Raw genomic sequence first — 24,313 nt, 5'->3', positions numbered from 1 at the left:
AGATGGAGATTCCACCACCTCCCTAGATAACCCATTTCAATGCTTTCCCATTCAAGGAAATGCTGGACTGAAAAGATGAACCTTGGAGGTGATGAGAATCTGGCAGACCAGCAGTGGGAACACCTTTGAGTTAGGGAGCTGGGGAGAGGGAATCCACTGAGATTGTCCTGTCACCTATGCTGTCCTCTTAGGGGACTTAACCTGGAATACTCTCTGTCTTTTATTCCCCTGGTTCAGAAACCAGAAAAGAGGGTGTCCTCCGAGAGCTGCAGGTGGTTTAGCAAGAAGACAGAGGTTGGAGGATAAAGTCCAGGTTATTCCAGTCAGTTTAATCACTTGCAAGTGCACACAAAGGATTTTCCCCCACACCTTCCATTTTATTGCTGGAGTTTGTTTAGCCAAGAGTTCCAAATCGACACCTCCCAGCTACTCCAGTGCCTTGCAGGCAGGAGAGGGATGAGGAAGAGCGAAGAATCAGTTGGAGAAAGAAGAGACGTGGCAGGAGAAGACAGACTGCTGGGCTAGACTGCAAGGTAGGCAGGGGAAGAGGAGAAGGTTGGCCTGAGAGACAGATGCATACCTCCAGCAAAAAGAGAGGCTGCGACAGCAAGAAAGAGGGAGGAGACTGACAGGGAGAGAGAGCCAGCCAGGGCAGGAGGCAGAGCGAGAGATGAGGTGTGGAAGCGGCCTGGAAGACTGAAGGCGGCACCCTACCCGTCTGCACTTGCCGCCTGTTGTTTTTGAAGGTGGATCAGAAATTCTGGGGCAAGTCTCTTCCCCCCGCTCCAGAACAAGGAAATAAGAGAGAGACGGTGGGAGAGAGAGGGGAAAACAAAATCACAAGATGCTGCTGTGAACTTTCATCCCCTTCCTTCCCTGCATTGAAGGGCAGAAGCATCCCGCTCCTTCCCGTGCTGTGCGTCTCCAGCCCGGCTTCCTGGGAAATAGAAGGGGAGGGAAGGGAGGAGGCAGCTGAGCTCAGCGGTGGAGAGAATGTGAAGCCTGAAGAAGCTTCTGGCTACTTTGCTCAGAAGAAGGATGGAACTCCCCACAGCTCTCAGGTGCCTGACTGCGCTGCTGAGTTTGTTACCCTGCCTCAGAGCTGCCGAGGTAGGCGATGTTTGTGTGTACATCTCCCTATAATGTCACATGGCTTTTTAATATCCTGTGCAAGTGGACCTTGCACGTAGCAGATATGCTCACTGAAGTGCCCAGGCATCTTCTCTCTCTGGAGCATAGAGCATATGTTGTGAGGAGGGATATTTATCTTGATTTGCCTAGGAAAGTGCATAATCAGAAAACACAGCACCCAGAAAGCTGGGCAGGGTGCACGGGGTGCAGATGCTTTGGCTGGTTTTCTCAAGCACAGCAGTGATCAAGGCAGGAGGGTCTCTGTCTCTTCCCGTTGCTGATTGATTGATCACTCCTGTTGCTGCTGTGGACTGATAATGTACAGCTGCCAAGGATGCAGGACAGGCTGTTTTCACGCGTGCTAATGTTAGAGGGGGTTTACGCCACTAAGGGGACCGGTCTTTAGTGCAAGGACTTGGGAGGAGATACTGCTCTAGGGGTTTGGGCTGCAGTCTCTTGCTTCACAGTCTCCACGCTGTGGTGGATCAATTCTTCACACGGCCTGTTATTAATCCAGCCTGTCACATGCAGACTTGCCTGTGCATGTGCATCCAGTGGCAGCTGGGAATCGGGAGACATGGATTCTGTTTCTGTCACCTGTCTTGCTGGGTGAGCTTGGGCAAGTACAGGATTCTTGTAGTTTAGTTGGCCCATTTCTGAAATGGGGAGAGTAATTCCTGGCTCTGTAAAGTGCTTTGAGATCTTCAGAGGACTGTCACTATAAAAGTGCAGCGTATTGTTGGTTACTCTCCGTTGTGTGGACTCAGGTCTGTGTGATACACAGAGGTGTTTAAGAATCTAACTGCTGTTTACACGCACACAGGTATCCCCTACACACACACCCCTCCTTGTCCCAGCTGATCTGGCATTTCCAAAAATGTCATTGATAGGAATTTCTGATCTAGAATTTCAGAGTCTGGCTTTTCTGGGGTGATCTTGGTGCTTTCCCATTGTTGAGGGCACCTGCTAAATCAGATTCAGTTCTGGCTTAAGCAGGTCTGGCCCCTGTTGAAACCAGCAGGAATTGCCTCTATTTACTCCTGAGATGGATGTGGCCCACAGTCTTACAGCAAAAGAATTAGCTTTAATCCCAAATGGTTCTCTCCCCCCTTTCCAGAGAGAGGTGAAGCTGAGAGAGACAAAAACCATTGCAGCTCCAGTAAAAAGAGAGCGCAAGAGTGAAGGAGAGCACTGCTCCCAAGGCCTAGACTTCTAAAGATACACATGCTCCCACTCTGCAAATTAGCGATCCTTACTTATTACAAAACTGCTAGTTATTTAGAAATGAATTGGAGGGTGAGGTGCTAGCAGAAATGCTTCGACCTCTTTGCCTCACTCTGCTGCCGCTGATCTGGGAAGATCTTGCACCTGTCTGCAAATCCTGAGAAAGCACCAGGTCATGGCAGAGCAGAGATCTCCCTCCCTCAGCCAGCAGAGGTGTTGATACCTCCAGGAAGCCTCTGCTCACACCACAGCAGCAGCCCCAGAAACCTAAGAGCTGTGTTTCATATTCCTTGTGCTGGTTCCTAGAGGAGCATCGTTGCACTTCTTTAAGCCCTGAACTGTTTTAAAGGCAAAATCTTAAAGGCCCTCTTGAGTTAACCTTATAGACACTTCGCATTTTGTGTGTGGGTGTCCTCTCTGAGTTTGAGCACTAATCCCTGAGGGCACTGCTTCTGCCCTCCCTTCAGACCTGTTCACTGTCACAGCCAGAGGAAGCTGCTGTTCCATGTTTTGTGCAGGGAGGGAGGGACTAAGGGAGGGTATGATAATTTATTTCAGTCTCATCTTTACATTTTGCTCAGGCCCCTATTTCTCCCTTTCTCTCCTGCTTCCTCCGTCTCCCCACGCCTCCCAGAGCACTCTGGATAAAAGCCTGCTGATGAAGAGGAGCACTTTGTGGCGTGGTTGCTGTATGAAGAATAAGCCTCTGCAGCCCAGGAATTACTCATTTTATTGTTCATGGGCAGAGCTGTGATTGGACTGTAAAAGGGGAATCTGGGGGAGAAGTGGTTACCAGGGTGTGTTTCCCCAGAACAGCTGGAGACAGCAGCTTTCATGACTTACTCACGTTTATTTCATGGGATAATCATCTCTCTGTTTTTGCTCTGTGTTTCTTTCCAAGGCTCTCCTGGGATTGCAGACCAGCCAAAACCACTTGCAGAGTGCAGGTAAGAACAAGAAGTTATTAGTTCAGTCACCATCCAATTCCTCATTGCTGCAGTGACCTGAGGCCGTGAGCACAATGGAAACTGCTGGCTTGCCTTCATCCTCCTTTTCCATCTTCTGTTCTATTGCACACTTGAAGCTCTCTTTCTCTCCCTTCTCTCACATTTCCAGCCTCTTTTTTTTCCCTTTCATCTCTAATACTGCAGCAGTTTTCTCTTCATCCTACATTTTGTTTCCCTTTCAATCTCTCTTTGTCTCTTTCACACTCTCTCCTTCTTTAATCTATTTTAATAAATATTGAGTTCTCACAGACCTCTCATCATGGCTTTGTCAGCGAATCCAAGTCAGACTACAAATCATCTTCCCAGTGACTCTCTATAGACACTTACATTGATTGCTTTCTTCACTGTGACTCTGTGCCTGCTGATATACACTGTACCCTCAGCCCATTCCAGCTGGGCTTGCAAACATCTCTATTGCATTCAAGGTCAATGGCACAGTGTAATTCTTCTGCACACATCAGCTCTTTGTCCTACAAGTCATATTTATCCTGGTGGTTGTTGCAGAAGGGTTTTCTAAGGGTGTCGGCTTCTGTTTGTTTATTAAATGAATAGTACTATTATCTTGCTATTCATTCCAGGATCTTCTCCCACATGCTGCTCTTGGTATATCTATCTGGCATAGAAAGCCAGTTCCATTTTTCCCTCTCTCTTATTCCCGATGAATGAAGGAGGGTTTCAATCTGTCACAGAAACTACATGTTTAATTTACTGACTTTTTTTTCACAAGCAGGAATTTTGGCTAAACACTGGTCTGGATTTCTGTGCCTGCTGGGAATGGGTTATCTGAACTCCCTGTAAGACCACTGTTTTCAAATAGACACGCTGATGTACTCACATAAATAAAGAACATGCATGTAGTGCATACTAAAATAAGAGGGTCCACTGGACAAATTATAAATTCACCTTCTCCTTTGCAGAATCTGATTTCACAGGGTCCTGGGTATGGTTCAGCTGAGAGATGGAGTGTGTCTTTCAGGTAGTCTTATGTCCAAATGTAGGGATATCTTATTCAGGAGTCAGAGTGGGTAGGGTGAGAAATCGTATTAGTGGTACTTGGACTCTGCCTACCACCCCAGAATAGCTGGGTGTCCTCATTAGGGTCCAGAGTTAACAGTCATTTCAGATGACTGGGGAGTTCACATCTCTCAGTGCTATAATTTTTCAGGCAACATTTTATCATATCCCATTTACAAGGTTTTCCTCACAAGCACAGGGCAGTGAATCTTGATTTTTTAAAAAGAGAATGAAGGTTAAATGTTGCAGAAGTGGAAGAAGCCGGCAGAAGAGGGCAGTTATGTGATACATACTGGCTCTATCCAAGCCCTTCTTGGCATCAAGCCATCCTGAAAGCTTCCTTTCTATATCCAGTGTCCAGCTTGTGTGGCATTGGACCCCTCGGCTATTACAACGGCTCGTTGGCTGTCACCGAGTCTGGGGCAGAGTGCTTGAACTGGGCAGAGTTCCCGGATTATGTCCAGCAGTACCCAGACCGGGGCTTAGGGAACCACAACTACTGCAGAAATCCGGATGGGGGATCCTCACCTTGGTGCTTCTACCGGCTTGCTTCGGGAGCCATCGGCTGGGCCAGCTGCGACTGTAATCAGGGTAAGTACCACTCAGCATTTCTGTTGGGGTCTTGGCTGCGTGCTCTCAGACTTTACCCACAGGGATGGGGGGGGGGGGTCAGTGGAGGGTGCTGGGCAGAGATGCATACGGCACAGTGATGGACAGCACATAGAGCAATGAGCACAGCTCAGTAGCTGGTCAGAATTTTCAGAAAAGTTTGGCTTCCATTTAGACTAAGGTCTTGTCTACGTGAGCAAATTATACTGCTATAAGGGAAGGGGTGAATTCACAACCCCCATGTGGAAACTCTTATGCCAGTAAAAAGAACCTTTCTCCACTTTAGCTTATGTCGCTTTGGAAGCAGTTTAAGATAAATTGAAAAAAGCCACTCTTAGGCCTGGTCAACACTAGGAAATTAGGTTGTTATAAAAAAATCCACACCCCTGAAAGCCGCAGTTAAACCGACCTAGACCCCAGCGTAGCCAGCGCTAGGTCGACGGAAGAATTCTTAGGGTTAGGTTGGCACAGCTAAACTCTCAGGGGTATGTAGAGTTCACATCCTTGAGAGACGTAGCTATGCCAATGTATGGTCCCAGTGCAGATCAGTTCTATAGCAGTGTAATTATACTGGTTTAACTCTAGCAGTATATAAAAGAAGCACATAGAAGCTGGGCTTTTTTGTGAAAATCTGGCTGTTAGTATCACAATGGGAGCTGCTGTTCTTTGAGACTTCGCCCCTTCTTTCAGTGCCTAAATGAGAGCTGAGCTCTTTAGAAAATTTGGCCCCAATTGAGGGTACTGATCCCTTGAAAATTTGGCCTCACAGCCTCATTTCCACTGTGCTCGTGACCTGTATTTCAACGTGTTTCTTAAAACACCATTTTAACAACGCTCAGCTCCACCTGCCCGAGCCGGCACAAACGCTTTCAAATCTGGCTTCCTCCAAATGAGGGGGCTGGCATGTAGGTGGGGCATGGGTTCCTGCCTTTCCCTCGTGCATCACTTCCTTTTCCCTCTGAGCCATGTTCTATTTGAGTGAGAGGACAGCAGGGTGTGGCTGTGTGTTTCTACCCCAGTGCTCAAAGGGTGTGGATGGGGTGGGGCTGGGGGAAGTCCCCTCTGTGACCCGTCTGTACCTAGGGTAGCCACCTGAAAATGCCAAGGTCAGGGCAGGCTGTAAAAGGAGAGCAGATTCTCCCAACACTGGTGGGTGACACTGAAGTCAGACTTCCCAACCAGCCACAAACAGTGCTTCTGATTCCCCACACTGGTTATCAAGAAGCCAAAATAAAAATACACACAGCCCCCTTTGCTGCATTTCAATCTCTGGCTTCCAATCAGCCACTAGATCCAGTAAAGAGACCAGTTATTTAAATTCTATGCTTTTTACCAAAAAGGTTTCTCCTGACCCCAAAGGGTCAGCCATAGTACCAGATCAATATAAGTTTGGATCTTACCCAAAATACCACACTGCCAGCCAATCCTTTAGTAACTAAAACTAAAGGTTTATTATAAAAAGAAAGAAACAAACTATAAAATAAATGTTAAAGGATTAAAGCAATCAGATACATACAAATTATTTGAGAGTCCATATATATCAGGTTTCTGGAAGAATTGTGGAGTTTTCAGGCTTGTATAATCCCTCTGGTATACATCCAGTACCTGGATGGGTCTCAGTCCTTTGTTTCACAGCTTCAGTTCAGTCGTAGATGAGTTGATCCAGAGGTAGGCAGGTGGCTGAAAGCTGAAGATGACTAAAGACAAAATGGATCTCGGGCAGCTGCCTTTTATGTCCTTTGGTCTTTTGCCATGCAGAAATAAGATGGAGTCCAGAGTGACATGAGTAAGTCCTGGTGACTCATCAGGTATATCCCTGGCTTCTCCCCCTGGGCCCATTGTATCTGTGAATTTCTTAATGGGCCATTAAACAGGCTATTGCTGCAGCCATCCTGTCTGGGGTGTTGCCCAGACACAGCACAATTTGAAATACAGATATATCAAACATATCCATAACTTCCATTACACATATAACACATGAACATAAACATCATCATCTTACTTAGCACATTATAGCCTTTCTAACGGTACCTGACACGGCATATCTCATATGAATTATTGTCATTTTGACATACTGATTTTAAATAATATAATAAATGCTCCTCTCCCCTCCCGCCCCCCAAATCTAGCCAGCATGACACCCTCCCTGGACATAACTCCCGCTGGGGTGAGGAGCTTTCCAGAGGTTGATGGAGATCTGTTAGATTGTAGCAATTTAAAGGGAGTGAATTCCCGCCTCCTCCTCCTCCTGGTGCCATTGCTACTGGCCCTCTCATCATACCCCTTCCTGTGGTGCCACTGACCTGTTGGGTTTGGGGCCATGTGTAGTGCACGTTCAGAGTTCCTGATTGGTTAAACAATCAAGTGTCTCAGAGTGGGAGTTTCAGAGACTGGTAATACGTGGAACCCATTCCATTTGCAGACCCCAAAGCTCACTACAAAGGTGGATAAGTGGAATTATCCCTATTTCACAGATGGGGAAAGTGAGGCCCTCCTAGCTTCTCAGCCTCCTGCTCTCTCCATTGTACAACCCTGGCTGCCAAAAGAAGATGGCAAAGGCCAGCCTCCCAAACAGGCATCATTGAAGTGGGGAAGGTGCCGGGCGTGGTGCTTCTCCATACAGAGCCGCCTGAGTAATAGCCCCTGCGAATGGGGATGGGAGGGGCCAGCTGTAGCTCAGCTGCAGCATGGGAGATCAGGGCGTCCAGCCCGTTTCCAGAGCCACCTCACCTCACAGGGCCTTAGCCATGTGCATGGCTGCTGAGTGTGTGGCAGAGAGCCCCCTTTGGTTTCAGAGTCTTTCTCTCGGAAGGTGCTCTGCGGCTGTCTGAAGGCAACAGGGTGGAGGTGTACTTCCGTGGGCTCTGGGGCACCATCTGTGCTGATCGTTGGACAGACTGGGATGCCAGCGTGATCTGCAGGCAGCTGGGACTCAGGTAGGAATGTCTGAGGCAGATTCCAGGGGTCCACTGTGAGAACAGCCTCCGCCTCCTTGGGGGCCCAGCCCTCTGGGAGGGGTGCAGGAGTGAAGCGGAGCTTCCTTCTTTGGTCTGAATTTGCTCTGTCCCCTGGTCTCCCAGTTAGCAGTGCTGTGCACCACTGGTTCTCACCCATGGCCAAAGGGCGCCGCACCTCCATTTGAAATTTTGTAGGGGTCCACAAATGAAAAGAGGTTGAGAACCACTGCTACACACTGCTGTTTTCCTCCTGTGGCCATGACCCAGCCCCTATCCCTGTCCCCAGTCACAACTGGCAAGAAGAAAGTCTAAACTATCAAACCTCAGTGACTTTTTCTGAGAGATTACACACCAAGCCCGTCCCTCCCTCCCTCACCCCCTTTCCCCACTGGAACGGGGAGGGGGAAGAATCCACCGAGAGGAAGGGGCTTTGCTAATTCACACTGGCAGCATGAGACCACCAAACTCCCACCACCTCCCTTCCAACATGAGATACAGTGAGAATCCCATTGTCTCAGCTCCCACTGGCGCCTACAGCCTTCCTGGAAAAGGAGCAACCTGGCACGAAGGCTGCCTGCATCAGAAGGGTTTGGGCCTTGGGCTGGAAGTTTTCTGCTGAATTTTATATCCCCTGAGAGTGGTGCTGGCTAATAACCTGGCAAAGCAGCTTCCCTTTTGGTGGGGGACCCAGAGAAAAGCTCAGATGTCCCCCAGAAGGGGAGTGCTGATACGGTGCCACCAGGTCTGTGGGAGGACTCGGAGCCAGGAGCTCTTGCTTAGGGCTGGAGTCACAGCAGCCTGTCAGCTGAATTCCCCTCTGATCCCCTGCTCCTTCTCCTTCTTTGGAAGGGCCGGGCAGGGATGATTCTCTCCCTACTAATGGGGCTGTCCCGGATTGTCAGGGTCTGAGTTATAGTGCCAACCAATTTGCCTCTTGCAGGGGCCAGACTCACAAGGGGAAGGAGAAATAGAAGCTCCATTTTCCTGAACCTGCCCTCCCTAGTCCCTGGCTGGCTGCGGTCCCTTCAAGCAGCTGGCCTCACCTCTTGGTGATATACGAGTCTACCTGCGCTGGGGCGGGGCTGCCACCTGGATGAAGGAAGGAAAAGAAGAGGGTCAGTCAGGGGCCACTAACATCCACAGTTACCATGAAAGTAAAATGAAGGATCACGACTGGCCATTTATTTACCCCACAGCCTTGGGTTGTGGTAACTGAGGGCCAGTGGAAAATGAGCGCAGCAGTGCTTTAAGACATTGCCTGTAGCTGACGAGCTCCACGAAGAGCACAACCAGACAGGATCCTGTACTACTGTCTGACAATGCTGCTAGGGTCACCTGGAGACGCTTGCCATGCCAGTCCTTAGAGCAGCAGTTCCAAACCTCCCCCAGACAGGGCCCCCACCTCACAAACTGAAGATGTTTCAGGACCTGTCTATCCAAAGAGGAGGGATGGTTGTGTCCCTCTTGAGAATCCATGCTGCAAAGACTCAGCACAGCTTCACTCCTCATTCTTTATCGCTAGCATGGTGAGCATATCCTTCCTTCAGACCCCTCTGGTCTCACTGCTTGCTACCCAGTGGAGATGTGATCCTCTCTGCGTGACATCCTTATATCTTCCGCAGCAGCTGCTGGGAATAGGGAAGACCTCTGAGTGGTTGATGGCTTGCCACGGTGCGTGCTTGCCTCTTTGGACTGGGTGTGTATACAGGATGTGGTGGCTGGGGTCCGGTTTAGGTCCAGGCCACAGGAACCATGTGAGAATGCGGGAGTGACAGCGAGGGGGGAGGTGACTCAGTGCACTCTCGTCTCTGTGCTCAGTGAGATCGGCACAGCTGGGAAGAACAGCCATGCTGCCTTGGGGCCAGTTCCCCTCCATCTGCAATCGGCAAACTGCCATGGGGATGAGAAGGCCCTGCTGCAGTGTGGCTATCAGGAGGCCGTGTCCGGAACCTGTGACCGGGGAATGGCAGCAGCAGAGTGTGTCCCTCCTGAAGGTAAATCGCCAGGGAACGCAGCTGGGAGAGAACACATGGAGGGGAACCCCTGTCCCTCGGGACCAAGTGACCCCATTCCCAGCGTTGACACCAAGATGTAAAATCCCAGCCAGCAAGGCTGCAGAGATGGACGAGATGACACAGGCTACTGACTGCTGTAAAAATGGCCTCCTGTTTCCATCAGAGGAGAGCGCTGAGTACCCAGAGGGGAGGCGTGTGGGGGAGAAGGGAGCTGCCCTGCTTCTCCCACAGTCTGTTCTAAAAGCAATTGAAAATGTCAGCAGTGACCAGCCCCTTGCCTCAGGAGGGGTTTCCACAGCCAGGCCTCTGCCCTGGGGAGCATAGTCCCTGCTCATCAACGCCTGTACCTTTCCTTGCCATTTGTGAGCCATCTCTTGGCAAGAAGCCCCCACTGGGGGAGGCTAATGGCACAGTCACGTGTTTCAGCGGTGGGCGGGAGAGACTTGGCCAGGGCTGACGCCCCGGTACTGGCTCTGTGTCCCCAGCCATCAGAAGCACTCTCTGTCTCTGTCTCTCTCTCGCTCTCTCCCTTTCCTGAAGAACAGGTGTAGGGACCCCGCTGCGGCTGGTTGGGGGGAAGGAGAGATTTGAGGGGCGAGTGGAGGTCTACCATGATGGCAAGTGGGGCACCATCTGTGATGACCAATGGGATGACAGGGATGCCGAGGTGGTTTGCAGGCAACTGGGATTCAGGTAAGTCCCCTTCTGTCCCTCTCTGGCTGGTGATGGATTAGGGAGACATATGAACATAAGAATGGCCAAGGTGAATCAGAGCCATGGTCCATCTAGCTCAGTGTCCCATCTCCCATGGGGGCCATCCGTCAGACGAAGGATATTCTGATCATCTATGTAAAGGTCTCGACCTTTGATGAATCTTTCCAATCTCTTGGCTTCAGTGGTACCTTGCAGCAATTAGACCTACCTGCCACCTGTGAATGGTGCTTGTTTCCTTTGATGGGTTTTAATTGTATTGCCGTTCCATTTCACTGACTGTCCCTTTCTTCTTGTGCCACAAGAGAGATACTGAGGGAGTCCCTATTCACCCTCACCTAGGCCATTCAGTGCTTTGGATGGGAGCTTCTGGGTGCTCAGCACCTGTGAAAATCAAGTCACTGAGCTAAATGTTTAAATAGGGACTTTGGAGTCTAACTGTAGACTTGGTTTTTGAAAACCTTGGCCCTGGGCTTTTGAGGGCGTGACACTGATGGAACCACCAAACCTTCTGAGTTGAAATGCTGTCATCCCCTTGAGCTGCCACATCGCTGGCACATCCACAGGGCCTGCAAATTGCCCGGGCGGCCATGTAGTCATGTCACCAATATTGAGACGTGAATACATGGACTTTGCTTGTTTTCTGTCGGGTAATGTGGGCCAGGTGCAAAATTCACCTGTGAGACCCTGAGGTTTCACACAGGGCTGGGGAACAGGCAGCATCACGCTGTGCAATGAACTGGAGGTCGCCGGACTCCCAGCCCCACTGCTGTAGCTGTGGCCCCAACCTATGCACAAGACTGCATCCCATAGTAGGGCAAGAGTGGGGGAAGGGTGTATCGCCCCTCACGCTGTATGTGTGTGTGTGTGTCTCCTCTGTAGTGGGACTCCAAAGGCCTTGTCATGGGCTCACTATGGGCAGGGCTCCGGCTCAATCCTTCTGGATGAAGTGGAGTGCTCAGGGAACGAGCTGTCACTGGACCAGTGCAAGAAGAATAACTGGGGACAGCAAAACTGTGATCACATTGAGGATGCAGGAGTGTCCTGTGACCCCTTCACAGGTACAGATCTAGCCCTCCTCCCCCTGTGCAGCCTGTCCCACTCCCTGTATTGCAGACCCCTCTCAACAGGGGTAGTCTGGCCTGCCCACTACAGTGTTGCACATCCCCTCCATGGGCAGAGTGGGGGGCAGAGCCAGGCTACGAAGCCTTCCCACTGTCTTGCATAGGTACAGCAGAGGCCGAAGTGAGTCCTAGCCTGTGCCTCGTGGGTGTGCACGTCTGCGAGGCCTTTCTGCAATGTAATGGGGTTTTCCTTTGCTGAGTCGACACACACACTCTCTCGAGGGGTCCTCTCCCTCTGAGTGTGCACAGCCTTCAGGAGGAGGGTTGGGGTTGGTTCCTTTCTTCCCGGGGCCGGCCCTCGACCAAATGGCACCCCAGGCAAGGAGCATCTCTGGTGCCCTCCTCCCTCCATTTGTTAAACTTTTGAATATCTTTATCTTCTATTGCGTTTTTAGCCCATTTCACGACCTTGATGCATGATTTGCATGCATGATTTATCCCTGTCATATAAGATGATAAACTTGCATGCTAGGAGCTGTAAATCTGTGTTTATTCATGCCATATATAAGCACATAAAAACCATTCGTTTCCCCTAAGCCTCCAGAAACTTTTGAATTTTACGTAGAACTGAAATATACTAACATCAAGAAATTGAGCTGTGCCCCGACATTGGGTGGACCAGTATTAAACAGTGCTACAGTAGGTGACAGCCATAGAATGTTAACCCTAGTCCTTGAGTTCAAAAGGACGTCCATCGTTTACACTTCGCTCCTCAATTTCTTCTGCACTGGGACGATGGCTAGTGCCTAAAGCCCGGTCTATGTTGTTCTGTTTCAGATACTTTCCAATCAAATTTGCCCCTTTCTGCAAACTAGATTGCAATTGAGCTTTTTGCTTTCTATACTGAGCTCCTGAAGGCTTCTTCAGGGGCATCTTTTATCTTTTATGGGGGAAAACAGACAGTATTAGGGAGAGCAAAAGTCTATATTCTGCAGTATTAGAAAGTCATCAAACATTATGTGTTAAGCATGGAAAAAGAAGTAACAGTATTTCTTTTATATTGTTGCGTAGATAGGGGTTTGATAGCTATCTCTGGTGTCTCATTAAATATGTCCTTTATTAGTCGCTACTTACACTCTTCAAGTCTTAAAGCACAAGTACACTTCCACAATTACACAATAAAACAAGGTTCACAATATCACAGCAGGGCTCTCGCGTCACTTCAGTTTGTTCTCATCTCTCACTGAGTGACTAGTGACGCCCCGCCCCTTGTATACCCTTGAGGGCTTGGCTTACATTTTCCTCGAACCTCCTAAATTGTTGTAATTCTCAGTAAGTCTGGAAGGTTCCACAAGATTTTACAAAGGTCCAGAACATTCTAGGAGGTTAGTGAGAAATTAATCCGCACACGGAACACCTGAAACATTTGACTTCAGACGGTCTATTTTCCCTTTTGTTCCTCACAGCACAAACAGACCGCCGAGCCCGGTGGCCCCCCATGCCCGACCCCCCAGGCGTTCAGACGCCTGGGTTCCTGCCCCTAAATCCAACCCTGCTTTCTCCCCTTACTGATTGCTTCCCTTTTCCTCTCCCGTCCCCTGCAGAGGGCACTGTCAGGCTGGCAGGAGGCCACACCCCCAGCGAAGGGAGGGTGGAGGTTTATTACAGTGGAGACTGGGGCACGGTGTGTGATGACGGCTGGACAGCACTCAGTGCCCAGGTGGTCTGCAGGCAGCTGGGCTTCAGGTACTGGAATGATGGTATTTCTAGAAGAGAGAGTTTTACAGGAGGCTGAGCTGCCTATTGACAAGGTTTAGGCTCCATGTCTCACTGGAAAGCTGTGCCTTAGCATCTCCTGCCTATGCTTCATTATAGAGGTGATCACCATTAAAGAAAGAAAGGTCTGTATGTCTACGGGGTACTCCTTACGTTTCCAGCCGGATAACCTTGGGCTGGGGCTCAGTACTCGAATGGGAGACCTGCAAGGAAAATTGCAGTGGTGGTCGTGATTTTGAAGATGGTCCTTCCCTTTAAGCCAGTACTGAACTGATGGCCCAAGAGGCTGTGGGGAGGTGCTGTCTTTTGGATGAGATTTAGAACTAAAATAGGATGGCCATTAAAGATCCCTTGCACATTTTGGTGTTAGCCCTATCAAATTCCAAGTTCGACAGCTGACACAATGGCATACTAAATCCCTCCCTGCAGTTTCAACTGGGTACAGTATTCTTCACTTCCTGTCCTAAACTGTTCTGTAGTGTTTAAACAGCTGCCATGTTCCACCCCAGAGTTGGCTGAGTTTCAATGGTGTGTGGGACGATTCCTGTGCGTGTATCTTGCCCATAAAACAGTATAGAAATATAGGCTATTTTATACTGAAAGTTGATTTTTCTGAGCAAAGGGCAACTCTTCTCCCTGCCCTTCCCCCCCACCGCTGGTACCCCATGCATCATACCTGTGAAGCAACCCCTAGTGAGAATTGCAAAGCACATGCACATGTGGTTGTGTGACTGATTGGCCACCAAGAGGTGGATTGGTTTTATCAGGTCCCCCTGGAAGCTGAGCTGTCTCAGCTCCTCTTCCTCCATCTCCCATGTCACTGACCGGGCAATCGAATGAGCTAGGAAGGTTTCTCTCCCGTGAGGATTTGTCTCCTTTACCATCAAGCTTTTCCTCACGTTGGCCTCCTTGGCTGTGCGGGCTGTTGAGAAAACAGGGCCCCAGCTGGATCTGGGAGTTGGGTCAGCGCAGGGTTCAGGGTCGTGGTGAGAGATGGTGTTTGACGTGCTTTCCATTTCCTTCCCCTAGTGGCCCTGCCAGCCTGGCGTCAGAGGGGGAGTACGCACCCGGCCAAGGCTTTATCCTTCTGGATGATGTGGCTTGTACAGGCACGGAGTTATCGCTCCTGGACTGTCCCCACAGCAACTGGGGGCAGCACGACTGCTCACATGCCGAGGACGTGGGGGTTCGCTGCTCCTTTGAAACCAACCAGATCCTCGAAGGCACCTCTGGTAGTTCGCGCTGCCTCTGCCAATGGAGGGTGGGGGAATGGTGTATTGTTCTAGCCCTTCTGGAGATTAGCTCTCCTACCCTATGGACAGCTCTATCGATGGGGTTGCCAATGGGGAAGAGATTCCAGTGGCCTTCCTGCTACGATTATGCACCTGCAGTGAAGAGGCCTGGTTGCCCCATAGCAGGACCATCGAGTTGATGGTTCCACAAGCTAAACATGATGCACAGTCTGATGTAACGTCCTGCTGATGCTAGAAGATTACGTTCTCTAAGGCATGTCATTGGCCTATTCTCACACTCCCACCAATCCCATGATCCCTCCCTCACACCTCTCCTCCCCACCGTACTAGCCTATCTCCCGCTTCCCTAGGTGCCATTTTCTTTTGCAAATCAGAGTGAATTTTGCTGGCAGTGACTCCGCCTCATAAACAGAAATGAAACTCTGGGAGCCACAACTGTGGGAGGCGGAGCTGCTGCCTAGGATCCCATTGCTCTGTAGGGGGATGCTTAGACCTTGTTTACACAAGAACATTGGACCCATTTAACTAAACTAGTTTAGAGACTGATTGAGTTAAATCAGTGCAAGGGCCTTGCAAAGACAAATAGACTTAGGCTAAATGGATATCAGGGACCGTTAAGTTGAAATCAGTGTCCATGCAAGGGGGTTGCACCCATCCACGAAATTGGTATGTAAATGGATTTAGTTAAGTTGGTTCAATTTCCTCATGTAGACAAGCCCTGATTCCCCTGGGCCTTCTCTATAACAGGCATGCTGTGACTCTCTCCAGATGGATTCTGTCACTTGGCTTTAGGGCATGACTTTCTGGCCTTTCCCAGGGTGAGGAAGTCTCTCTCCCCACTTGAAATAATCTCACCACCCTATTCCCCAGGTGCACATGAGCTTGCCCGCTGTTAGCCCCATATTTATTGATTTTCTACCCCTCTGCCCTTCCATGGTCCCCTCTTTGTTGAGCTTTCAGAGCATGGTCTCTTCTTGGTTATTCAATGTATGTTACATTAATTTGTTACACCCCGTGTCCTAGTGCTTCAGAGGAGATGTGATGGGTGGAAGGGGTGGACGCTGCTTTATAAATTAAACTATTGGGGTTTCCTGGCTTCTGATGTCAGTTCTCTGTGATTCAGCTTTCTGTCCAGATCCCCTACCCCAGGCCCCCAGTTCTCACTCACTGTGTTTCCCTTTGTGATGATGACTGGGCTCATTCTCATGCAGGGCCCCCTGTGCGGCTGGTGGACGGAGAGAGCACCAAGGAGGGGCGGGTAGAGGTATTCCTGAATGGGCAGTGGGGCAGTGTCTGTGATGATGGCTGGACAGACAAAGATGCAGCTGTGGTTTGCAGGCAGCTGGGTTACAGGTAAGAGGATCGGTAGGTGTAACTTAAAGGCAGTCGTGCGAGCAGGGGTCATTTCCTTCTGCCTCTTCCTCCAGGAGGGAGTGTCGGGCTGTTTTGTAAGTTTGAGGGTCGCTGTGTGTACAGTCTAGCTCTACTCTCACACACACCGGAGCCCTGCGGTGGTGGAGTTGGAATAGCGGACCTCTCTGCAGACAAACATGTGATTGCCAGAAGAGTCTTTTGTGCCGCATTCAGGGTGTGTCTGCACTGCAGCTGCGAGAGTTCTCCGCAGCCCGAGTAGATAGACGGGCTAGCACTGCTCATGCTGGTGTGCTAAAAATAGCAGCATGGCCCCGGGCAGCAGTTCGGGTTAGGCACCTAAGCCCAGACTTGCCTGGACTCCCTGGGTACATACTCAAGCGCCTAGCCAGAGCCGCTGCCTCTGGCTACATGGCTCTTTTAACATGTTAGTGCAAGCAAAGCTAGCGTGCCCCTGTCTACCTGATCTGGGCCCCCCACCTCCCGGCTCCAGTGCAGATTCACCCTCAGAGTAGCCTGGTCAGCCCTTCTCTCCTTGCAGCGGTGCAGCAAAAGCCAGGACGATGGCGTATTTTGGGGAGGGGCACGGACCCATCCACCTGGACAACGTGGAATGCAGTGGCACGGAGCGCACGCTGGGGGAATGTGTCACTCCTGACAGTGGGATTCACAACTGCTGGCACAATGAAGATGCTGGTGTGATCTGTGACTATGTGGAAGAGAAGGCCCAGGACATCAGCCATGCAGGTGCAGTGCCCATTACTCCTGTCTCTTACCCTGAAGTGTCTCCTGCTGAGAGCGGCAGGGGCTAAGCAGATGTGAGCTTCCTGGCAGTCAATGCACCTATTCCCCTTGTCTCAGTATCATCTGTTAGAAATTTGGCCTGGAGTCACCGTGTACTCCACACAGCCAGCACTGCTGCTTCACCCCTTATTGTATCTCTGAGCCTGCAGGCAGTCCACGCAGCCAGTGTTTTTGCCCCATTTTGTAGAGCCCCATCCTATTCAGAGGGTCAGTAACCGTGCACTTCCTTGGGTCTCTAGCAAGCTGAGAAAGTGAGTTCTGCAGTGAGGGCTGAATGGCTCCTGCCCCAGGCTTGGAGCCAGAATCACAGCAGAGTAACCACCTCCAGTCATGTGCTGTTCTCACCAGCCCCACAGAAGCAAGTGTGCTGCATGTATGGTTTTCACAGCAAAGTCCTTCATCAGACCAGTCCACCTCTGGGAGCTGGTGAAGGACCCGCCGTGAGCAGAGAGCGATGGCTTGGCTACCCGGAAGCGGATGGGGCATTTCAGTCTGCCTAACCACTCTGGTTTTGCTGTGCAGGGTCAGCACCTGGCATGTGTGGGATGCGCTTGCTTCGCCGTCGCAAGAAAAGGATAATTGGTGGAAACAAGTCCCTCAGGTACTGCCCTCTGATTGTGGGGAGAGCAGGGCTGGCACCAGCTGGCCTGCAAGCTCCAGACCAGGCCAAGCTGCACTGGTGCTTTTGGGAACCCCATTTTATTCCCATAGGATTTAGCCTTCCATGGGACATCCCCATACCATAAGGGGCTGGAGTGGGGCTGCTGCTGTTTTCTGTTCTGCTTTCTGAATGGAGTGCTGCTGGCAGGACAGCCCTGGAGACTCGCCTGCTCTGTGTCCCCACAGGATCAGGGCTGCAGCAGCGCAGGCTTTTCCCATGCTCCCTGGGTGTGAGTGGTTCAGTCTCCATGGCCTCGTCAGCCCATGGCCCTCTGCTGCGGCGATCAGTGGGAGGCAATCAATGCCTGTGGTGATGATGCTTTTAGTGACAGGGTGCTTTCTTTCTGGGAACAGACCCACTCAGTACACACAGGCCATGCAAAACATATTCCTAACTACTCTGGGTCTCTGAGATCTGGCCCAGATTTTAATTGATGCTTCTCTCAGCCAACTTCCTGAGTTGGTATAAATTACCAGAGGCCTAATCTCCCTGGTCCCTCTATGCGGTATCCAGCTGTAATAGGGGTGGGATGTTGTCAAAGATGGCTAATTTCTTATGTAAGCCCACATAACTATGAGCAATCAGTCCAAGGACAAGGTCAGCAATACTGTAGTATTGTATTCTAATGGGCAGTTGAATTAAAAAATGATTGCTGCAAATCAGCAGGACTGTTATTACCCAAGGATACACATTTGTATGTGGGGAATATGTATAAATGATTGGTATATAAAATACGCCCACTGATCTTTAACTCTACATAACCTATTGAACTGAGAAATACTGAGACTTGCTTCTCTCCAGCAACCACACTTAAGCAGACAGCTATCCATGGACATGTCATTGCCAGTTGTTCATGGTAGGGATCTTACACCTTTCTCAGACAAATCAGGAGCTGGCCCCTTCTGGGGACAGGATACCAGACTAGTAGGCCCATGGGTCAGACCTGGTATGGCAGTTCTTTTGTTCCTGTTTAAATACATCGACAAGCAAACTGGAAAAATACCTTGCCAGCTTTGGTTTGCAATTGTTCTGTTACCCCTTTCCCTAAGCTCTGCAGGAGACTTTCTCTGAAGTCCAAGATTCTTTACTCTCAGTCCCACCAGCACACTATGTGTGTGAAAGCAGCAGTAAAGTCCAGATTCTCGCTGCAAGGCATTGCATACTCTCTGCATTTTGCCACCTGGGTGTATTCCAAAGTGCCTGTAGGACAATCCATCATGGACTCCAACCCTAGTTACCTGTCCCCACCAAGTCACTTGGAATGCTGGTTTCTGCTTTCAAAGCTGATGACAGGGATCCTAGGCCTCCTTTTCGTGTCTTCCCCAAAGCGGTGGCTAGCACTACTGAGGAAGCTGAAGGACATACTGCTGGAATCACTCCTTGATTTTCTTTTTGCTCCCGGAGGTGAGTTCACTAACCACCTCCCTCCCACGGTGATTCCTGCAGGTTACTTGATTAAGGAGCTAGGCAGAGGGAGAATAAGAAGTAGCTGAGTTGTGATGGGGCAGCGTGGATGTGGGTGGAGCAGAGTGCGTGCTGCCTGCCCATCTTTCCTCTCTTCCTCTTTCAGAGGTGGTTGGCCATGGCAGGCCTCACTGCGACTAAAGGGCCTTCACAGAGACACGCGTCTGCTGTGTGGAGCAACGCTGATACACAGCTGCTGGGTCGTGACTGCAGCGCACTGCTTCAAAAGGTAATGGGAGGGGTGGGGGTCTCTGGCTCGTGGGGTGTGAGCAAGACCCAGGGACAGGGAAGATAATCCCATCAGATTCAGTCCCCTGCCTGCCCCCTCTTATTGCAGCTCCATCCAAAGAGGATGTGATCTCTGAGGAATGGGATGCGTTAGCCTTTTCCTGTAAACACCTGCAGGAGCCAGGAGCTCTCTCAGCACTGTGGCTGTGAGGGAGGCCAGCTGAGCAAAAAGCCACGATCCAGGGGTTACTGTGTGACCCTTGGTTACTGGGTTATATATGTGGGGCATGGGAGGGGAGAGCCCCAGACAGCTTTGCCTTATCCTTGGGTGTTCATACTCAGCCTGTAATTTCCCAGTGCTATCACATGGAATAAATCTGCTCCGTAACATCCTGCCTGCAGTTTGAGGACAGTGAACCGGGGAGGTCAGGAGCCTGGAGCGGCTCTACCCCAGTCGCACGTTACTGCTGCCTCTGTATAGAGGGTCAGGAAGCCATTCAGAGCCTGGCGCATGTCAGACAGAGAGCTGGAGCGCTTGGTGGCTGCGTGCGCAGATGTGACCTGACCTGCTAATGGGAACCACCACTCCCCCTGATTTGCTGGTGACTTGGCGGAGCTGGCTCTGAGGCGGCGTGTGACGTGGCCAGACAGCACCGCTCTTGCCTGGTGCACTTGGGGCACTGGAGTGGTACGGAGGCTGGGGGCATGGCCCAGGAGCCAGCAGTGCAGTGTTTGCTCCCAATGGTGATCTCTCGGGCGGCTCTCTATCTCCTGGCCAGGTTTGGCACTGATGTGCACCGTTACCTGCTGCGAGTGGGTGATTACCACACAGGCGTGAGAGAGGAGTTTGAGAGGGAGCTGCCCATCGAGAGGATCGTCCTGCACAGGGACTATCGGTCCAGCAGCAATGACAATGATATTGCCCTGGTCAGGATGCGAGGCAAGGATGGCCACTGCCTCTCCTTCAATCGCCACGTCCTGCCCGTCTGCCTCCCTAACAGGAAGGAGAAGGCTGCCATTAACAGGCAGGCCTGCATTATCTCCGGCTGGGGAGACACAGGTGAGTCAGGGATGTATGATGCTCATGGGAGAGGCCTCAAGGGAGCAGGGGCTCAAATGCTGGGATATTCCCAGGTGAAAGGACTTGTGAGGGAAGAACCCAGACAAGGCAATGGATGGAGGGGCATGCTGGTGCCCCAGTGCGGTATAAGAACCTGAACCGAATAGATGTGATGAGATAGTGGCAGCAGGATCACCTATATTCAGTAGAGTCTGCACTGGCTATACCTTATTTCTAGATGCAATTCAAGACAGTGTTCCTGATTCTCTTATTCTTTGTGTTCTCAGTGCCACTTTGTGTTTCCCTCGGGCCCTGCTTGGCCTACATGTTGGAGCAGCTAGAATGTCAACCTTGGAGCTGTGAGCAGCAGAGATTGCTGACATCTGGTTGTCCTCCTCCACAGCACACCCTAAGGCTGAATGCCAGCCAGGGAAGCCCCTACACTGGGAGTAAAAAGTGTGTGTGGGGGGCATTTCCATAGCTTCCTGCCCCTTTGTGCTACAGGAGCGGTGGAAAGGGGGCTGATGGCACCAGAATCAAGCCCAGAGTGGCTTATTTATTGTCACTGTGCCTCAGTGGGTCTCAGCTGAGAATGGCAGGTTCAGGACAAACTGCTGAGGAATGGAGCAGACTCACCCCAGACTGGTGGTTTTTCTACCATTGGATACACCATGTCAGTAACAAAAGTAAACTTCTGTCTGACCACACTAGTTAACAAGGAGTCAGAAATGCCACTTCCTTAGGCATTCCAGCCTTTGCTTCACCATCCAGACACTAGCCTTTACGATGAGTGCTTACTGAAAAACAATTTCATCAAACAAAGGTGCTTCTGCTCTAAACAGTTCAACTACACAGAGCCAAGTCAACATATAACTCAGATCTCACCCAATAATCATGCTGCTGCCAATCCTTGAGTAACTAAAATCTAAAGGTTTATTTATAAGAGAAGAGAGAATTAAAAATGGTGAATAGATCATATACATACAGTCACTGCAAAGTTCTTATATCAGGTTTGTAGCAGTGGTGGCTTGTAAAATCTCTGGTACCTTCTCAGAGATTGGCAGGTCCTCAGTCCAGAGTGCAAATATGCTCCTTTTAGTTGTTAGTCCAGAGAATCAGAGTAAGAAAGAAGCAACATGGAGATGATTCAAGGGTCTTTTATGCCCTCTGCCACGTGCTTGCAGTTTTACTGTCCCAAACACAGTTCACAAAGCACACTTCATGGACAATTACTAGCATGAGATGGAGTCCTCATACAGCTTGCTGACTCACAGGGTCAACTATTACCCATATTCTGGCTGGGGTGTCCCCAGGATGACTTGGCCCATTGGGAAAGTGACGTGTCCTTTAATGGTCCATCATACTTGAATAGGCCATTGACAATGTGCTGGCTGGACTGGATGAACGTGACCCTGTGGGTATTACCCCAGGAACAAAGAGAGAGGGGGAACATTTTGTATTCCTGCTCTCTAAAATAGGAACCAAACCATTTGTGAAGTGGGATGGTGGATGGTTACTCTGAAGGTATTTTGACTATGCCCCTCCCACCCCAGAGGCATCTCTTCTTCTAGAAGGGATCTAGCATGATAATTTAGCTCCCCTTCTGTGTATCCTACACACTACTCCTTCTGTCATGGCTTTAATCTTTGTCTTTGTAACCCTTGTGTTGTTTGTTAATACAAAGCATTGGTTTGGGGAGGAGGAGGGGGGACAATGGAGGCCAGATTCTTTGAGCAGCCCTGGGATGGGGTGTATGAACCTGGCCCAACTGTCAGTAGTGTTAACCCTCTCCCTTGTCAGATAATCTGCCCCAGGTGTCCATCCATGCTGCAGCCAGCTCCAGGGAGCTCAGCCAGAGGGGAATGGGGCTGGGGTCATCTCGAGTGAATCTCTACATCAGCAGGGATTACAGGGAGACAGAGCCTCTCGAATGCTCTGGGTTAGACAGATAGCCACATCTGGGCTGTGACAAGCCCTTTTGCCTTTGGGTCAGCCTTCTGAATAGCAGATTGTGGGGTCTCTCTGCTGCAGCTAGCTCTGCCTGACTCACCACAGGCATCCATCACATTTTCTTCTATTAAATGAAACAATGTGAGTCAGTTTTATGTTCTATAGATCTTAACGCAGCAGCTAAGAAGAGCCATACAGTAATTCAGTGCATGGAGCATGTGCTCTGAGCAAAAGGAGTTATAGATTCATGGGAACAGAATTGAGTCTGCCAGAGGGTGCCCAAAACGCATATTCAGTAATGCTTGGTGCCGCTGTAGTGCTTCTCAAGCCTGCTGTGAGGACTGAGCACTGTACAAGCATTAATGGATTTAACTTGCCAATAGCCTTGTGAAGGAAATGTTGTCCCTATTTTACAGATGGGGAAACTGAGGCACAGAGCGGCAAAGTTACTTGTTCACGGTCAGAGCCAGGAGTAGGACTTGAGTCTCCTGATGCTCAGTCTTAGTTTTGCGATCTCCTCCCTAAAGTGATGCCGGTTTGCTGTTAACCTTGGGGCCTGTGTATGCTGTAGTTCCAGCTGCTGCTGGTTTCTGAGTGGTGAATTGTGCTGTTCTGCTCTGTTTCAGGGAAATCCTATTCAAGAACATTGCTGCAGGGGGCGGTGCCTCTTCTCCCAAGAGAAGATTGCGAGACTCGTTATGGGGGCAAGTTTACTAAGCGCATGATCTGTGCTGGAAACCTCTCTGAAGATAAGCGGGTGGACAGCTGCCAGGGTGACAGCGGTGGGCCACTCATGTGTCAGAGGTCAACTGGACACTGGGTCATTCTGGGGATCACTTCCTGGGGTTATGGCTGCGGCCGGAAGGACTCCCCTGGGGTTTACACAAAGGTCAGCAAATTTGTACCCTGGATCAAGAAAGTGACAAAGCTCTAGTGCACGTCCCTGAGCTCTGAGATCATCAACATTTCATCCCTCTTGCCCGTACAGAATTGAAAATGTGGCCCACACCTGGGAAACGTAGCTTTCTTTTGCCTCCACCAGGGGCCATGGCAGTTGTGTGTACCTGACGGAGGCTCATTTTGTCCTTGAACACTGAGAAGAGACATAAACACAGGGGAAACAATCATGCCTGTCTCTTGGAAGTCTTGGCTCTCGCCGTAGTCCCTCGTCTCCAAAGCAGTGAAGTGGATATGAACTGGCAAGGCAGACAGCCCTGCTCCTGGCTGGGAGCTGTCTGAATCCTGCACAATGACTGCACTTGACCATCTGCTCCCAGGTCTGGATGGGGGATTGCCTCCGTCAGTCCCACCCACAACTTTTGTATGTTCACACACTTTGGGCTTGTCTACACTCGAAACGCTAGAGCGCACAGCAACACCACTGCAGCACGTCAGTGTAGACACTACCTACGCTGACCGGGAGGGGTTCTCTGGTTGCCATAGGAATCTACCTCCCCAAGAGGCGGGAGTGCTGTCTACACGGGGACATAGGTCACTTTAACTACATCACTTGGGTGTGCATTTTTCACACCCCTGAGCAATGTAGCTGGGTCGATTTCATGTTCTAGTGTAGACCCGCCCTTTGATGGCAGTGCAAGAGAAGAGGAGATCCCTGTGAGATGGGGACTAAATGCTGCAAGGATCTTTGGAGGAAATGGCTTGTAGCCACTTCCCACACCGTACCTCTTGAGCAGCAGGACTGGGGTGGGAGAAGCAGGATGAAGAGGTTACACATGTTCTGCTCCCTCCCACCGCAAATTCAACAGGGTTTTCTCCCTTTCCAAATGCCCACGAGTAAGGGGACAATTTGTGTCACAGAGGTCACGATTCCGTCACTATCCAGGACCTCCAGGACTTCCACAGTGGCAGGGCTGGAGCAGCTGTCAGCCCCAGGGCCACCAGAGCACTGTGGCTTCCATGAATTTTTGTGTGTTGCCCACGACCTGTTCCTGACTTTTACTAGAAATACCCATGACAGAATCTTATCCTTACCCACGAGGGACTTATTCTCTTC

At 50.4% G+C, this 24,313-nt stretch overlaps 1 protein-coding gene across 1 annotated transcript; it reads left to right on the top strand.

Annotated features, from left to right (window-relative positions):
• Positions 1 to 950: 950 nt before the first annotated feature.
• On the top strand, positions 951 to 23,903 carry LOC137141135 (neurotrypsin-like). Its single transcript, XM_067529999.1, has 15 exons — positions 951 to 1,110; positions 3,257 to 3,302; positions 4,731 to 4,967; positions 7,798 to 7,921; positions 9,761 to 9,936; positions 10,503 to 10,650; positions 11,551 to 11,729; positions 13,337 to 13,478; positions 14,538 to 14,740; positions 15,973 to 16,114; positions 16,674 to 16,879; positions 17,459 to 17,537; positions 19,168 to 19,290; positions 20,069 to 20,349; positions 22,926 to 23,903. The coding sequence occupies exons 1-15, from the start codon at positions 1,039 to 1,041 to the stop codon at positions 23,231 to 23,233; spliced, it is 2,466 nt and encodes an 821-aa protein (XP_067386100.1). The 5' UTR covers positions 951 to 1,038; the 3' UTR covers positions 23,234 to 23,903.
• The last annotated feature ends 410 nt before the right edge of the window (positions 23,904 to 24,313 follow it).

Source organism: Emydura macquarii, unplaced genomic scaffold (assembly GCF_026122565.2).
Source record: "Emydura macquarii macquarii isolate MOO-44397 ecotype Brisbane River unplaced genomic scaffold, CSIRO-AGI_Emac_v2 contig_67, whole genome shotgun sequence".
Classification (NCBI taxonomy): Eukaryota; Metazoa; Chordata; order Testudines; family Chelidae; genus Emydura; species Emydura macquarii.
The sequence above is the reverse complement of the archived record's forward strand: the minus strand, read 5'-3'. Positions and strand labels throughout refer to the sequence as shown.